Genomic DNA, 12,277 nt, shown 5'->3' on the forward strand with positions numbered 1-12,277 from the left:
TATATATATATATATATATATATATATATATATATATATATATAACAGTTTTCATTTACTTCATCAACTTAACTGATAAAAAAAATGAGAAGTTGTCACTTTTGGGCCTCCACAGAAAAGCTGCTTTCCTCACTAAAATTCTAACTGTGTGGCATTGAATTACAAATAATGCATACTGCCTAACCAAAAAAAGAAGTTATAAAAAAAGAACATTGAAGAGATATGATTGGCTCAAAATCCTCTCCCACTGATATGACTTTGGTCTCTCTTTTTTCAGACAAGAGCAGACTGAAAGGCATCAGTGTTTGAGCGCTGGCTCTCATCCCAACACCTCAGAATCAGTTTATCGTAGCAAAGTGAATGTACTTCAAGCTGTTGCCCCCATGTGGTCTATATTAGAACAGCACTCTATATTCTTTGCCTGTCTCTCCCCCTTGAAAGGCACATGCATGAGCACGGTCCAACTTGATCTCCTCAACAGACGACTATCCTTTCTAGACCATAAGCACTTAGACGTATTGCTTTAGGTCCGCTGCCAGTATGTGCGTGTTGGTGCGTGTACTGAAGTGTCCGCGAGGTTTCCGTTGATGTGTAAAAAGCTTGAGAAGAAGAAATACTTTGGAAGAAATCAGTTGTGTGCAAATATCTTTCCATCGACTTAATTCAGAGCATATATATACGTACTGTACACTCATTGCTTAGTGCGTTTTCATATGCACATGTGTGTGTAGGTGAAGTGCCTGTCTTGTGGCGCTTATGCAACCAAAGTAAGCTGAGCGGCTTCACCATGTTGAAAGCAAAGACTGGTGAGATCCTGCCGAAGAGCAGATGTGTTACACATTTATGCAGAGGGTTATTTCAATGGCACAGAAGTACAACACAAAAACCTGCGCTTATAACTGTAATGAGAGGCTAAATTCCTCAATCAAATCCTATCAACAATGTGTTAAACCCCATTATTACTGTGCATGAGATTTTATATGAAAAAAATCACTTTATCCCTTAATTTGGGGTTTGTAAAATAATAAGGGTAATTTGTGTTATACAGACAGGTAATTTAAAAAAAAGAAGAATAGAGGAACAGAGGTCTGTTATGTAGAGTACATTTTAATTCCACTTCACTTTTGCAGCACATGTCAGCTTGTGAGAGGTCACTTGGCCTGCCTGGGGATGAGTCTCTGGTTTTAAGCGCAATGCTTACCACATGGCCACATGGCAGGAGCAGAAGGAGGTGTCTGAGTGCTGTCTGAGATTGTGTTAGAAGCCTCTCTGTGTCTGTGCCAAGAAGTCCAAAAATATCCCAGTTTGCTAATATGCTTGGATCTTCATCCTGTGTACCTCTGTCAGAGCACGTGTATGTGTACCTTAGTTTGCAAGTTTTTTTGTTTGCTCATGTGCTCGTATTTATCTGTACCTACGTCTGTGTATGGTGTTGACAAGGAAGAAAAATCCAGGAGAAAATTTGCACTGCACAGATTTTTAACATGTCAGTTTTTAATGTTACATATATAAATATAATTTTTTTTATTCATCTTTGCAAATAAGGAAATTCAATGACAATTTGAAAGTTTTTGGTCATCACAAACTCTTGCACAAACAGCACTTAGGTCTGCCCTGATGAGAGTAACCTAGTGGAAAGGTGTCCTTTAACATTCACTCAAGAAAAGTTTAGACGGTAAAGAAGTCTCAAAGAGTCCTACAGACAAGAGTTTCTTGCTGAATATGCTAAAATTAGGTCTGCATAAAGTCAAGGGTGAGCAATCCGCCACCTCTCTTTAAGCCCTAAAGAAAGGGCATACTCACAGTCTGACTCACAGCCAAGAGGAGAAATGCACCATGCTGCTCTCAAGTCTTTACTGGAAGCCAGTCCTTGCACAACAGGTAATCTCAATAACCCTCCAATCAACTCATGGGAAATGTGACATTAGGCTAAAATGCAGTATTTCTGGTTGTTATACCTGAAACTGAAGTTTGAGTGTAGAATCATTGAATTCTTTAAATGATTTCACTTTAACTGTGTCCTAGAGTTTCCAGTAATACAATAGGTGCTGTTTTGTAATCTAGTGGAAACCGAGTATTGATTTGAATGTTCGAAATGGATTGATCTGAATTAGACAAGACTGACTGGAAGCTGTTATATGATATTTTTATGAGTACTATGGCAGTGGTTCAACATATATATATATATTTGCCTCCAAGAGGTAAACTACAGACAAAATCTTCAGATAAAAGAAGAAAGAGAGTTCTTTCCACGAGTGTACACACATTGTGCCCTTCGTCTGTAACTTGGCCAAAATGTTTGGTTCAGAACAAAACACTTCCAGGAACACAGTTAAAGGCCCCCAAACCTCAAAGAAACAGAGTCAAGCTGTTGCAAACTGATTTTATTTTCAAGGCAAGAAACACTGACATTTCAATTTGTCATCCTGCTTCCTTTCCTCAAATGTGTTCTGGATGACTTTTATCACCGTTTTTCTCCTAATTTTTTCATCCTTTTACAGTAAATGTGTTGTTTTCCTCGTAATAAAGCCGAGTGATGGATGACAAACAAAATGTTAATAGGTCTCTGAGCACTCATAAACCCTGATTATTGCCATCCTTTCTGCACAGATAAAGAATTATGTTCACAGCAAAGCAACGGTGACGGGGTTGGTAAACGCTGTCATTTTATAAATAGATCATGTAGGCTGTGGTGTTGACGACTACTGCGAGTACGTTTATGACTTTATTCAAAATCAACTCTACACAACAGCATTAGGCAGTAGGCTAACAAAGGTATTTGCAACCGGTAAACGCACTGAGGTTAAAAGAAAGAGCAAAGACGGGGCGAACAAAGTGATTTTATTGAATATATTACATAATTTGACTTTTGAAGGACAAAATATTTCCAATGCATGGGAAACAGTTGTATCAGTGTTCGGTTGTTCCATGAATTCATGTTCTCATATAATTCATTACTTGGCGTTACTGCAGGGAAAGTAAACAAGTTCCATTTAAGTACAAACAAAAGTATTAGGAAAACATTGCTGAAAGCCAATGTCTGCCATCTGGCCCAATGGAAAGGATGTGAGCACATAAGGCAGACAACACTCCGCAGGAGAAGAAGCACAGTGACAAAGCAAAAGGTCTGTTTTCCAGCCTCCATTATGCGAACAGTCTGGAACAGCTTAAGTCTGGGTTCACACAAAAACACTGCCAGTTACCGAGGTAAAGACACACCAACCTCCAAGAAATAAATATTTTTTTCCTGATGAAGGGCACAAATGTTAACTGTGTGCAGACCAATGGAAAGCTGTTTTTATTCAGTATGACGGGTTTGTCTATTCTCTGCGCTTTGAAATGTACTGGGACAGCAAGTATCAAGGGTTATTTTTGGACCACTTGTGCACATAATTAGTGTACTCATATGTTTTAAAGTGGTTCTTCTCAATAGTTTGACAACAATAGATGAAATGTGAAAGGTGTTGCTCATAGTGTGGAGTTGGTTAAATCGGACCTGCGCTGTATGGGCCTGTATGACACCAGGTGTGGCTCATTAACTATAATGAAGGACATTTAACTTGGCCCTCTACTGTGTTGCAATGTTCGTCAACTCTTAAAATCAAGAAATGTCAAATTAATATCTTATCAGGCATAAAGGTCAAATAATGTTAAAGAGTATATTATCTATGATGAAATATGGCTTAATAAAAATGAGTGGACTCATTGAGTTTTGAGATTTGCTTAGATTCTAAGAAGTTTTTGGTGCATGTGTTTTGTGACCTTATTAAGGGGTTTTAAACTACTGACCCAGAAATACTAATGACTTGCTCATATGCCTTTGTTGCATTGACACTAAAGGGTTTATCACTGAATGTCAGTGGAGACACAAATAAGGGAGTAAAAACAGGAGAGTAAAAAGGTAATCTCTTATCTATTATTCAGAAACAAAGTTCTCAAGAGAGCTGTGTCAGAGAAAGAGAAATACAGATAGAGGAAAAATGGGTCAAAATTGGCTTGAGGAAATAGTTAAAGGGCATTTTTCACCTTCCCAACAATAATCTGAGATGCATTACGTTTGCTCAGATAACTGACTGTTGGAAATTACTACATGATTTCTCATTGAAAAGGTTTTGAGCTGCTTTGTGTACTTAAATGACAAACTGTTTATTTTGGTCTTCATACTGTTTCCATCCACTTTCCCCACATGAAACATTCCATTCTTTTTTAACACAGTTGCAGTGCAATTTCACTCCGCAGATTTCGCAGAGTCTGCAAAAGCATCCTTTGGGCCAATCGACCAACAGCAAAATTGGACTGCAGTCAATAAGACGCGGCCTCTAAAGGCCCACTGCGCACGACTTGCTCAACTCAGTCCGCAGATCCCTCAAGCCCCTGCTGTTGCACAAAGCTCTATTGCTTGTTTATTAAAAATGTATTAATATCGAATGTGTCGCATGTCAAAATTGCACCAAATTCAACACTGCACATCATTTTGCCCCAAGCAATAAACCCATTGAGTGTGAACTCCATCAGATGAACAGATATGCGAAGGACACACAGGCACACAGACAGTGATTCCTTTCTTTAGAGTTAGCTATACAAAGTGAAAACAAAAACTCAATGTCTAAATAAATACTTTTTGGGATCTTTCAGATGGGCGGTATTATTTCTTACAAATGCAAAAAGACGATTCAGTGAGTCAAACGAGCCTTTTGATGCAAGCAAGGAGGTAACAATTCTGAAAAGCAGTCGAATGACAAACTGATCATCTGGTGTGGGAGAAATATCAGGGGAAATCTGATATTTTGTGTTGGAATGCGAGGTAAGAATGTTTTCCACACACTTGGAAATGTGTCCAAGATGATCTCTACGAATGGTATGTGAGGAGAGTAACAGACCATACTGCGACCAATTAAATCCATGCGTCAATTCCCTGCACGCTGTGATGGACGTCCACCAACAAATGGCAGAAACATTTGGCCATTGATCCTTTCCACCCCCTTCCTTAAACTGCACCTATCAGATGAGTAAAACTCCACCCTTGATCATTTGTCTCACTATTTGTTTTAAGAAGTATATAATCGGATAAGAGGAGAATAAATGATTGTGTCAAGTGTTACGCAAGTCTTCTCTGGCCGTCTCATAACCTCTTTGTCAGATTTTCCAAAGCCTTATTCACAGATCGAGAGGTCCTGCTAAATGTATTCCGCTTCACAACTGGCGTCTGGGTTAAATGGCTGCCAGAGATTATTTTCACATTTTTCCACACATAGCTTCCCCTACTGTTTAGCTTTTTCCACAACCCGCCTTCCCAATTTCAACTTGAGTTACTTCTTGCACACATTTTGAGATGGTTGTTTGGAGAACAATCACCAGAAGAAGTGGTTGGTCTGTAAAGGCGATACATATTAGAAAAGGTGGAGGTAATATTAAGTATTGTACTTTTATGTTTGTTTTTGCTTTTTTGTGAGATAATATTCACGTTTCTTGATGCACTTGCTGTTAGTTAACAGCAGTTTTTGGATGATGCTCCCCCAGACAGTCATAATGATGACACCTTCAATTTATGTGACGACCTGACTGCAGTTTGCTAAAGAAGCCTCCCCTCCTCCCTCTCTGTCTCTCCATCTACCCCCCTCTCTCTCTCTCTCCACCCCCTCTTTCCTTCTTTCCCTCTGTTTTTCTCCAGAGACCTCCAGTTTTTAAACACCACACTGTTCTTACCTACTGGCCCTCCACCCCACGCACACGAAGAGAGAGAACCACAGGTAAGCTTTCTTGTGGAGGCATGGATTTGTGATTTCCTGTTTAATTATTACTGCTTATTTTTGCTTTCCGGATGGGATTATCCGATGTCACAGCTATGGTCCGTGGCTAGTGCTGGTACCGAGAAGGCAAAAATTACCAACGCATGAAACAAAAAACAAGTGGTAGAAGTCTAACGATTTGCATATTGTTTAAGGAGAACAGTGTATTTACTTAGATCTTACATATTTTTACAGATCTGCAGTGTATTTTTAGGACTGTTTCTTTGGTGTTGGTCACTTTAGAAAGCAATCTGTTGCACTTGGATCCAGTTTCTATCTGCATTCTTGTGTCTGGATTTAATTATCTGGTTCTGCAATGTCTGCAGGGTTGATGTTGTTCAGTCATAATCCTGAACTAGTTATATGTCTGGTTTTAGTTCATTCTCCTGTGTGTTTGCTTCATTGGATGAAAATCACTTTATTTAGTGTTTCATACTAAAAACATATGTTGAAGATCAGTGTAACATTTTGCATGTATATATATTGTGCACTCCAGGAACATCTGTGTTGCATTATCGCTCCCATTGCCAGTTTATGTTGAAATGTGACAAGTTGATAGATGAAGTGGTGGGAGTAGTGCCGTTTGGTTCATGCTCCAGCTGTAATGATGTGGCTCGACACAGATAATTGAATCAAGGAATCTAGGACTTATTGGTCAACAATGGGTTGACTTGAACTCTTGACCAATTATATTGGGGCATTGTATTGTATTATAGTTATTTTATCCTTTAACCCATTATGCCACCAGAATTCTTACAATGAGGCTTGAACAAAAGAAATCCATTTATGTCTCATTTCTGTTGTTAACATTTTGTTTTGACCCCTCTAAACTTTACATCTTATTACATGCCTCCCCCTCCCTTCTGTCTGTTGGTTCCCAAGAAGTTATGTTCCCTCTCCATGCACCCCTCTTTGCTGTATTGGTCAGCGTAGCCCTGTGCCAGTATGAGGACTATGACTACCAGCCTGCTTCCATGCTAGGACCCTCAGGGCCCAACTGTGATCGAGAATGCGACTGCCCAATCAACTTCCCTACCGCCATGTATTGTGACAGCCGCAAGCTCAAGTTTGTTCCCATGGTCCCTACAGGGATCAAGTACCTGTACCTCCAGAACAACCAGATAGAAGAGATCAAGGCAGGGGTGTTTGATAATGTTACTGATGGACTTCGCTGGTTGGTACTTGACAACAACCAGATTACCAATGCTAAGATAGCAAAGGGCACCATCGACAAGCTCACAGCCCTGGAGAAGCTATTCTTCAGCAACAACAACCTGACAGAGCCAGTTATCCCTCCCTCAAAGTCCCTCGATGAGCTGAAGCTGATGCACAACAAGATATCCAAGTTCCCCTCTGGACTCTTGGCGGACAAGGAGAACTTGACTTCCGTTAACCTTCAGCACAATAAGTTAAGTTCCGATGCCATCGGGGGAGCATTCAAAGGGTCGAAGAAGCTGCTGTCCCTGGATGTGAGCCACAACAAGCTGAAAAAGATGCCAGCCGGAGTCCCTAGTTCACTGGAAATCCTCTACGCTGACTACAACGACATTGACAGTGTCGGTGCAGGATACCTGAGCAAGCTGTCCTCGCTGCAGTACCTGAGGATCTCCCACAACAAGCTGGTGGACTCAGGACTCCCTGCTGGAGTGTTCAATGTGACATCGCTGGTGGAACTGGACCTGTCTTTCAACAAACTGCAGTCCATCCCCGAGATCAACGAGCAACTGGAGCAACTCTATCTCCAGGCCAACGAAATCAACAGTGAGTGTCAATTGGCAATCTTATCTCTTGATTTCTATTTTTGGCTATTTTCTTAATGTTATGTGTATGATTAGTATGCCTTACCAACCCACACGAATAACAAAAGTGCTTACTTTTTTGAATCATTTTAATTGTGCATTGTTTATGGTTGCAAGCCTGTCTTTGCAGGTGCATTGCTATATCTTTGTCCATTATCGCCAATGACTGTCGGTCAGCAGAATAGCATGAAACCACAGGAATGTGTTTTGCATGCGTCCTCATACTAGTGATCAAAAACTCCACTGGGTATCTTTAACCCTCAGTATAAGGGGGTTGAAAGGTATATATTAACTTTTGAGTATTTTGTTTTTCTGCCAACTTCCATAACTTGTTCTCCCCTTTTGATTCTCTGTAGAGTTTGAACTGACAAGTTTCTGCAAGCTCATCACACCCGTCAACTTTTCCCACCTGAAGCATCTGCGTCTGGATGCCAATCAAATCACACCTGCCAGCATGCCCTATGACTACTCCACCTGCCTGCGCCAAGCTTCAGATATCATGTTTGAATAAGGACCTCCCTCAAATCAATAACCTTGCCATGACCTCCTTCTCCACAAGTCAGCCCAAAGCCTTCTGGGTTTCAATGGCGTAATATCCCCTTCTGTCATAGTACTCAGATGTCCTTGCATATAATAAGTACTATGCAAATGTGCTGTAATGACATCTTCATCAATTAAATATATCTTGAATGAATCAAGAGCTGGGTAAATTTGAGATGCAATAGATGAAAGGACAAGTTCCAACATATTCTGCCAAACGTGCAGTCAGATTTTTTTTAATTCATTAGGTGTCAAACAAGTATTTGACTCTAGATATAAATGAATATTCTTATTGTTCAAATAAACATGAAGGCAAAAAAAAGTGGAAAGAAATATAGAAAATATTAAAAAGGACCAAAAGTTCTGTATATAAAAATGTATTTACATGCTTTGATTGAAAACACACTTTAAACATTCCAAACTTGTATTTGATGATATTGAAGAAAGACACAATGGAGTAAACAATGGCTCCAATGTCTCAATTCAATCATCATTTTGTTGTCTGTATTGTATGTTCCATTGTTTAGCATGTATAATAAAAGGTGGGTACAATAATGAATCCATTGCTGTGCAAAGGACCAGCAACAAATGTAAAATAGCAGTTACATAGAAGTCACATTTTTCAACATCTTGAATGAATCAAAGTGGTTTTCAGTAAAATACCAGTGTTATTTACTTTTGTCTGCCGATGTATGCCTTCTTTAAAAAGGGTGCCTTGATGCAAATACCATGATGTTCCACTGATTGACTTTTTTGAACTACAAAGGAAAAATATGTACACATATACCCAACTGAGAAATGTCGATTTCTTATTGGAAATAACTCTTTTAATTCCAATTTAGAGCAAACTAAGCTGCTTCTGAAGTTCTAAAGAGTTTAATAAATGACACTTGATGAAGACGGTAGTATTCTTGACGCAACCTTTTTTCTGCTTAGCTAAACCTTGAGATGATGGATGATGTTTCCAAGAAATCACAATTCAAATTGTTTCTTTACCATACCTAATTCCTAGCTGTCAACTTAAATGTGCATCCCTGATTTGTATACATTTACATTATTTGCATGCAACTAATGGTACCATTCTTTCATAATAAACTACAGCTTTTGCAGTTGAGGTGCCGTCATTGTTACGTTGTTGTTCACTATGTTTGATAAATGCTTCTTGCCCATACAAAATCAACTTGGCAGCAGTGTCAGGTTGGTTGAAGTAATAACACATTTTGTTTAGGTCATTTTCCATTTTATCGTGATTTCTTTTTGTGGCCTTTGACTCAGTAACTGCTCTTGGATTTGCTGTGAGGAAACCAAAAACAGTTGAATAAACTATGTTTCCAACATATTTGTATGATATTGCTTTTTAAGCCTGCTGTAATTAATTTCAAGCATGTATGGAAACAAATTGATGAAGCCATCTTATTTGATTCAGAGGAAGTGTAATTAGCTTTAATGATAGCATTTATGGTATTTATAAGGCAACTTTCAAGTTAGACAAAATAAATGCATTTGGCTGGTGTAAGAAATCCATTGGTTACAAAGTATGTGTTTATAATCTTTGCCTAAAGGTATAATATAACCAAATTGGGGTATTCTCGGCAAATCTCGGAATCGATGTCAGTGACAATGAATTGACTGTACCTAGACCTAGAATACTAAGAATCATATTGCTCTATAATGGTTACATAGGTATCAGTATGAATACAAACATTAGAAACCCCTCTCTTATCGTCTGCTTTTAGGAATAAACTGGAGCCAAGTAAACAGAGCCACAATCTACAGTCAGTTCTGTCCACCGAGATAATATATTACAGTATATAATAATATAAAACTTCTTACTACTTACTCAACCCAATGTCATGGGAAGGCATATAAATAGCATGACATTTCTGACATTTACGCGTGTCATTATTAAGCATTTTACATGTAATTTTACGCCATGTCGATACCACGAAAATGGTTGCAGTTATATTAAGGCGACAAAACTACTGTGACGGAGCAGTTAGGTTAAGGCAATAAAAAACATAATGGCTGGGCTTAAAATAAGTACGTTGAAAATACATTCAGAAACAATGTAACAGGAAAACACGTCACACGCCAGTTGGTGAGAGTGGGCTGTCTTACTCTGTGGAGTGTGCTGTCAGTTCTTAGCTGCTATTTTATATATTTCAGGCCTAAATCTTTAGGATGAAGTCATAATGTTTCTCGTGATTTACAAAAGGGCAAAAAAAATGTTTTTAAGATGGAAGATGCATTTTTTTAATCGCCAAGGCCTGTTGGTGTGTTTCAGCAAAACCTTGTGGTCTTCATCTGTATCTTGTATTCTCCTGACTTCCCTTTGTGTCTCTCAAGTCATTAATTTCCAGTATTTACTGAACTTAGTGTACCTATAATCTTTGCTCTATCCTACCTTTAAATGTAGCCTCGAGTGAAACAAAAAAAAACACTGCTGGTCCTGGAGGGATGCAGGGGTTGCAGGGTTTTGCACAATTCCAGATATTTTCTATGTAAATCTACCCTTCCAACTGTCTCAGACAGAAACCACAAATACCCCATGATGATTTCAAAGTACTTCGTTTTTTTCAGTTAAGCTTCCCTGTGGAGTTTCAACATAAACAGGGAAAGTTGCCTTAAGAGAGGACTGTCCAAGCATACAGTTTGCAATTAGATACAGGCTCACTCGTGGTCAAAAGTGATCAATGTTATCATTTCTCTAGAACCCTATGTCTAAACTTTTCTTTACTGAACTGTATTAAGAAACCATTCCTATTTTCCTGCAGAGAAAACCATAGCTTAACATTTTTCTCCACAGTTTTGCATCTCAATAGGTCCCTTCAAAACTAAATAAGGAGGAATACGGCTCAGATTGTTGGCCCCTTCGTGGTAGTGAGGTGCTTTTCATCTTACTATTGGAGGAGTCTGAGAAATGTGTTTTTATTGTGTGCCAGGAGGAAATAAAACTTTGAAAATCAGCACATTCCTTTTGGTTTCTGCACCGTCCAATTTACCAGAAAGAAGACTGAATAAGTCTTTATATGGAATTGATGTTGGTGTTTGAATATTGAAGTCTTTTTTTATTTACAAGAGCACATTAACAGATGTAACAGTTGAAACAAATTTACAATTCAGTCATGGTGAATTATACATTTTGTGTGTTTAACTGCAGCTCAAAACATACGATTGTGCGTGTGGTGTTGGACTATTTAGTAATGATGACCACTAAACTGGAGCAAATTGTGCCTACATCAACAGAAAAAGACTCTGGATATTGTCAAAGCTATAAAATTCTGCTTTTCATTATCAGTGCAAGTGTTCCAACGAGTATCAGCATCTGTAACATCTGGAAGCCACCGCAGACTATTCTCAATTCAAGAATTGGAAACAATTCTAATCTTTATATAATAAAAGACAAGACAGATAACTGTCATCATTGCAGGAAATGACAGAGAAACCCTGTTACATCCTCTAAAGTGTTCCTCGTGATATATGAACGCACTGTGGATAATAAATCAGGAGCAAAGATTCAGAGTCACTGTCTTTACTTGACATTAACTCTTTCTACAGTGTCAATGGTGCCTTTTTGCAGAGCTCTGCAGTTACTGTAATTACACCACAAATCCTCGCTGATGTGTACCACATGTGCTGGAAACACTTGTTTGAGTATTAGTCAAGAGTTCCTTAATACAGCAGACACTATTTAAAGTGTTGTTTTTAAACACTTTAAAACATTTTTAAAATGTTCATTTTATGAATGGCAATGCTAACATACTGTTGTTTAGCAGGTATGTTTATCATGTGCCACATCTTATAGTGTAAGCTTCCTCCTGAGGTGGATAAGAATGTGTGTACCAAATTTCATGGCAATCCATCCATAGGTGTAAAGACATTTCACTCAAAACTACAAAAGTCTACCTCATGATGGCACTGGAGGAAATGTCAGGGGATCACCAAAGTAATTCAAATTCATCATCTGGGAACCACAAATTTCTTTACCAAAATTTCCCGGCAATCCATCGAATAGTTTTGAGTCTACTGACAAGTCAGATCCTATGGACCAACACAGAAAAACAAGAAGGACCAACAACCAAACAGCACATTTGCAGATTTTAATACAAAGGAAACTCTGGAGAACAGGGTAGGCAGGTATTCTTAATT

At 38.6% G+C, this 12,277-nt stretch overlaps 1 protein-coding gene across 1 annotated transcript in view; it reads left to right on the plus strand.

Moving 5' to 3' along the window:
• LOC116390044 (slit homolog 2 protein-like) overlaps window positions 1-9,436 on the plus strand; it is a 28,628-nt gene extending 19,192 nt beyond the window's left edge. Inside the window, exons 9-11 of the mRNA XM_031859285.1 lie at window positions 5,674-5,750; window positions 6,672-7,550; window positions 7,945-9,436. Of these exons, the coding sequence (XP_031715145.1) occupies window positions 5,674-5,750; window positions 6,672-7,550; window positions 7,945-8,099 (1,111 nt within the window). The 3' untranslated portion in view covers window positions 8,100-9,436. The remainder of the gene's footprint in view (window positions 1-5,673; window positions 5,751-6,671; window positions 7,551-7,944) is intronic.
• Window positions 9,437-12,277: the final 2,841 nt, after the last annotated feature.

This window comes from Anarrhichthys ocellatus, unplaced genomic scaffold (genome assembly GCF_004355925.1).
Source record: "Anarrhichthys ocellatus isolate YVR2014 unplaced genomic scaffold, GSC_Weel_1.0 scaffold21, whole genome shotgun sequence".
In the NCBI taxonomy this organism is placed as follows: Eukaryota; Metazoa; Chordata; class Actinopteri; order Perciformes; family Anarhichadidae; genus Anarrhichthys; species Anarrhichthys ocellatus.